Below are 5,566 nucleotides of genomic sequence, written 5' to 3' on the forward strand. Positions count from 1 at the left end.
TATCTCTCTATCTCTCTGTCTCGATCTCTGTCTCTCTCTGTCTGTCTCTCTCATGCATTCCCCACCATTCCCCTCCCCTCCTCATCCTCATCCTGACCAGGTCCTTGTGCACTGAGCACACCACCCCGCCCCCCCCGCCCCGCCCCGTGTGCCAGCGCCTTACAGACGAGGCCTCACTCCCCTCCCGACTACCTGGCTCTCCCACACTTGTGCTTTGGGACAGACAGTGGCCGAGAGCGTGGGCTTTGCAAGCGGACAGACTCAGTTGTCCCAGGCCTCATTCTTCCACATACTGGTTGTATAACCCTGCTCGAGGTACATGACTAACCTCTCCGAGCCTTGGCTTCCTTATCAGCAAACTGAGCTGAAGAGACCCCATTCAGAGCATTGCAAGGATTGAATGAGATAATGTTTAGACGTGCTTAGCACACACGTGGGGAATCACAGTAACCGTGGGCTCTCTCGTTCCAATCCATTCTACTGCAGTGGTTGCTTCTGTGTCATCTGCAGACGCTGTTAGTACCTGAAATCCTCACGGGAGATGATAAATACCTCTGGACTGAGTGTTCCCCCCACCCCAAGGATGGTTTCAGACTCTTCTGCCTCCAAATCAACACCCATCCAGAGCGCCGTTTCCTCTGTCTCTGACTCACTGGTCTTTTGTGCCCACCTTCATTTGCCCACAGAATCTGTGTGGATGGGGACATCCCCAAACCTGGCCTCCCCCAAAAATCATCTGAGGAGCTTTTAGCAGTTGTGAACACCCAGGGTGAGTCCAGGAGATTCACATTCCTTAGGTCTGGGGTGCTGCTTGGGAATGGGTATTTGCAGACATCCGGAGTGACTGATTGCAGGCCAGGCACCCAAACTTCTAATCTGAGTGGATGCTCACGGGACATTGAATGAGTGAATGAGTGAATGAATGAATGCCAGCATTTTCCTACAGGCCTGTGCTCTGGACTCTAAGATGTGTGCCCATTTGTCCCCCAGGTTTTCAGAGCACGAAGCCTGAGCTGCTCCCCGCGCCCCGCCCTTATTTCCTGTGCTTCCCCTGGTCTCGCTCCCCACCTGTGCCCTGCCCTGTGTCTATTGCTCCCTGTTCTGCTCGCCTCCCCCACTCCCTTTCCAGTTTCCCACCTGACTCCCGTTAGCTCCTACTTTCCTCCCGTCTCCCTCAGCCCACACCACCTCCCACTGAGACATTTGCAAACCGGGGCGCCTTTCCTTGTCCCTAGACACTTGTGTGGGAAGAGGCTTTGGACACGATAGTTACACAAAACAGATTTATTGAATGAACCACAGTGACTAACAGGGTCAGAAGAAAAGTAGCAGAGACGTTCCAAAGAAGGGGCTTGTAGGGGACGAGGGAGCCTCCACCCTCTGTCCAGGGCCACTGATGAGTTCCAGGCAAGAGGTCTCTGGGGTCACCGTGGGGGGCCTCAGAAGGGCGCCCTCTTCCCTTCTTGAAGCTTCTCCAGCTTTAACCGCATGCTTTGAGGGGGGCCCTGGGCTGAGAAAGGGAGTCTGTGGAAGATTCTGGCCTGTGAGGAGGAGACTGAGAGGAGGTGGGCCTCTTCCTCTCTCCTCCTTCCTCTGCTCCCAGAGCTGGTGCCATCCCAGGGGTGGTCAAGCTCTCCATTTACACCAAGCTAAGCTCTTCCTGCCTCCGTGGCGCAAATCTTGTCCTTCACATCCTGTCCGGAGTCCTCCAAGAACAAAGCCTGGAATATACACACCCCTGCCCCCAGCTCACAAAGGCCCGCCATCAATTTTGTCCTTGAGGCCTCGCCGGTAGCGTGAAGTCAGGCCCTCAGCCCTGCTGCACCGTGCCCAGCACTGCCCCACCCCCAGCCCAGCAGGAGAGGCCAAGGGGTCCCATCCTGATGGTGAGGTGAGAAATAACCCACTCAGTACTTTTCACCCAGGCAAGAAGGCGGCCTCCTTAGGGAGAGGGCCACAGACCCTGGAAAGAGGGAGACTGGCAAGGAACACACTCATAAACTCAGAGCAGGGTGGGGAGGCAGGTGGAGAAGGGGCCAAGGGAAGCTCTTACCCACCTCCTGCTTTCCTCATGGAACTAAGAAGGATGGGACCCAGCACATTGGGTTTTCCCAGGCCTTGGAGACAGATCTCCCCAGAGGGGCCCCAGCATTAGCATAGACTTCTCTCTTAAAGCACGGACCAGCCGTCAGAGCCCCCAAATCCAGTGGGGGCGGGTGGACTCATTTTATTCTATCTTGTCTCAATATGTCCCTCTTCCCCCAAGGATATTGTGTGAAGAGTGGAGAAGCGGTAGACAGTAAGGGGGTAGTTCACCCAAGGGACGAGTGACGCTCATCCATGCATACCCACAAACACACACACACACACACACATAATTCTTGACACCCAGCAGCACCCAGTGCTCCAGGAAAGAGTCCTGCCTGGGGACGCCAGGCTGTGGTGCAGAGACCTGCAGCTCACAGTTCTGGAGGAGGCTGGAGGGTGAGGAATCGGAGAGGGTAGCCAAGCAGCACGTAGACTAAATACAGACTCCCTTCTTCCTCGACATTCCCTTCCCGACTCCCTGCTCCTATAACGACACCCAGGAGCCGGCCATCCCTTCACCAACCCCGTAGCCTTCCAATTGCCACAGGGAATAGAGGCTGAAGAGAGGGTCTGAGGAAATCTGCGAAAAGCACATCTAGTCGGCATCAGGGAGGGGCTGCAGGAGGGGAGGCCCCCTCTGGGATCCTTAGTGCCTGAAAGGACAGTGAACTGATCCAATTTGCAGGAAAGTTCCACAGCCCCCAGCTGCAGAGCCTGGAGCTAACTTGGCTGACACCAGTCCCTGCCGGGCTGTCAGGGAGCCCCAGAGACCTAGAGCAGGGGCCCTGAGTGCAAGCACAGGATTCTTAACCCTTAGGAGCCCTGCAGAACACAGAGGAGAAAAGGGGAGGAAGGAGGGATTGAGGGAGGGAATGTGCTGCAGGAGAGGGGGGTCGGAGCCAGCAGGTGAGGATTCGGAGTGGAAAGTGCAGCTAGAGGGGAAAGCAGGAGCAGGGAGAAGGGGGAGAACATTAGGAAGAAAGGAGGGCAAAGAAAAGCTGGATATCCAAGAAAAGGATTTGGGGGCAACACACTTCAGTTGAGCCAGGCTGACTTTCCATTTTATACAAATGGGGAAACTGAGGCTCAGAGAGGTTAAGAGACTCGTGCAAGGTCCGTCTCACAGATACCGAGTGGCTGAGCAGGAGTCTGCAGGCCTCAGTCTCCTTCCACTAAACCACAAACCTCTGAACAAGACTCAAGGAGGAAGGAGGACAAGAGGGGGCAGGGAGGCAGGGAGCAGGGAAAAGGGTCAAGCGCAAGGGAGAAGGTGCTATCATGCTACCTGACTTCCAGAGAGCGAGGGCAAAGGCCGGGGCAGGGCAGAGGACACCGGACTCCTCTCTGACCCCAGCCCTAATCAACCACTAGGGTCTCTTGGCTGTAGGGGATGGACTTCTCGTGCATCTGCTCTCCAGCCTTCCCGGAGTTGGGGCCAGGCCCCTGGCTGTGGCCGGAAGAGTAGCTGGCCGACTTCTCCCCGCTGCTGCTGTGGGAGGCGCCCCCGCACCTGCTCCGGCCGCAGCAGAGCATGGAGGTGCAGGCCTGGCGGAAGCGGGGGTCGAAGAAGGCGTAGAGGAAGGGGTTGAGGCAGCTGTTGACGTAGCTGATGCAGGTGCAGTAGGGGAAGACGTTCATGAGGAAGATGTCGAAGTCGCAGGGCCAGTGCAGCAGGCTGCCCAGCATGTAGAGCGTCTTCACCAAGTGGTAGGGCATCCAGCAGAGCGCGAAGGTCACCACCAGCACCACGATGATGCTGAGCAGCCGGCGCCGCTTCCGCAGGCCCTCGATGCGCTCCTTGCGGAAGTGGCCGGCGATGGTCTGGGCGATGAAGAAGTAGCAGGTCAGCATGATGGTGAAGGGCACCACGAAGCCCACGGCGGTGGACGAGACCCCCAGGCCCACCTCCCAGGCCCACTCCGAGCTGGAGGTGGCCACCATGGAGTAGTCCATGTAGCACTGCACCTTGGTGGTGTTCTCCAGGTCCGCGGTGGAGCGGAACACCATGACCGGCATGGCCAGGAGGGCGGCCAGCACCCACAGGACCGCCGTGGCCACGGCCCCGCTGACCCGCAGCCTCAGCCGAGCGTTGGCCACGGGCCTCACGATGGCCAGGTAGCGGTCGAAGCTGAGCCCGGTGAGGCAGAAGACGCTGGCGTACATGTTGACGAAGATAACGTAGCTGCTGAGCTTGCAGGCAAAGGTGCCGAAGGGCCAGTCGTAGTCCCGGTACGTGTAGGTGGCCCACAGCGGCAGGGTCACCACGAAAGTCAGGTCAGCCACAGCCAGGCTGGCGATGAAGATGTCAGCTGAGCGTCTCTTCTCGCGGCTGCTGCGAAACACGGTCCAGAGCACCAGGCCATTGCCCGTGGTGCCCAGGAGGAAGACCAGCAAGTAGATGGCAGGGATGAGGGCCCCCGAGGACTTCCAGTCCGTGTACTCGCACTCAGACTGGTTGTCTGCCCCATAGTAGTTGTCGAAATCGCCAGCCTCCTCCATGCTGGGCAGCGGAGAGAAGACGGGCAGGGGGTTCCCGGGGTACCAGCTCCGTGGCTGTGGCGCCAATTCAGCAAGTGCCCGGAGCTTCTGGCTTGAGCCTCACAGGGCAGGCGAGAAGGGCTGAGGGTGTCCAGAGCCCTTCCCAGCAAGCGGGTGGAGGTGCCTCCGATCCTGGAGGATGCCCGCTCCCGCAGACTTCCCTCCACCCTCTCCTGCCTTGTCCTGGCCTCAGCTAAGACACTTCCTTGCGCCCTCCTGAGTCTCTGTCTCCTCCTTGTCTGGTCACTCCCTCCTCCCACCTCCAGACCAACCCCTCACTTGGGAGTCTTAAGATCTTTAAGTTACAGCCCACTTTTTTTTTTTTTTCTCCTTCTTCTCCCCGGGCAAGTGGACCAAATTGAGTCCTGCCGTGCTGGACAGAATATTATCTGGGGTTTGCAGCAGCCTGCTCTCCTCCTCGCCCCGCCTTCACCCTCTGGCTACCACCCACCCCCTCCCCAGCCCTCCCCACCCTCTCACTCTCACCCCCTCCCATCCCCTCTAAATGGGGCAAATTATGCAGATTGAAATCCAGCCTGAGCTGGAGCCCGGATGGGTGGGGGGCAAGGAGGGTGTGAGATTTCGCAGGATGCTCTGAGCACCTGGCAAGCCCTCCTGGCAGGCTGGTCTGGCCCCTTGGGTCTGGCCCCCAGCCTCTCCTCCTGCCCTCCCAGCCCCGCCCCCAGACCAGACTTCACTCTACCCTTCATAGTCATCCTCCTTTACTCCTCCACTTTGACCCTCTCTCTGGGAACTTTTATGGTTTACAGGCACGGTTAAGGGGATTTCTCTAGAATCCATAAGCGGTTGGCAGACTGCAGTTTGCAGATGGCCTAGGAAGTTTTAGAGGGTTGAGGACAAAGTCCCAGGAGAAAGAAACCCCAGACAAAAGTTACTAAATCAAGTCATTAAATCTGTGAGAAAACTGAGGCTTAGCGAG

General features: G+C 57.8%; 1 protein-coding gene across 1 annotated transcript; it reads right to left on the reverse strand.

Moving 5' to 3' along the window:
* Nucleotides 1-1,269: 1,269 nt before the first annotated feature.
* APLNR (apelin receptor) lies at nucleotides 1,270-5,027 on the reverse strand. Its single transcript, XM_035012862.1, has one exon. The coding sequence runs from the start codon at nucleotides 4,585-4,587 to the stop codon at nucleotides 3,445-3,447; it is 1,143 nt and encodes a 380-aa protein (XP_034868753.1). The 5' UTR covers nucleotides 4,588-5,027; the 3' UTR covers nucleotides 1,270-3,444.
* Between the last annotated feature and the right edge of the window lie 539 nt (nucleotides 5,028-5,566).

The sequence above is a fragment of the Mirounga leonina genome, unplaced genomic scaffold (genome assembly GCF_011800145.1).
Source record: "Mirounga leonina isolate KUSES-001 unplaced genomic scaffold, KU_Mleo_1.0 Mir_166, whole genome shotgun sequence".
NCBI lineage: Eukaryota > Metazoa > Chordata > Mammalia > Carnivora > Phocidae > Mirounga > Mirounga leonina.

Bases quoted from the DNA above. Each gene is read 5' to 3' on its own strand.
- APLNR (XM_035012862.1), bottom strand. From the start codon at position 4,587: ATGGAGGAGGCTGGCGATTTCGACAACTACTATGGGGCAGACAACCAG.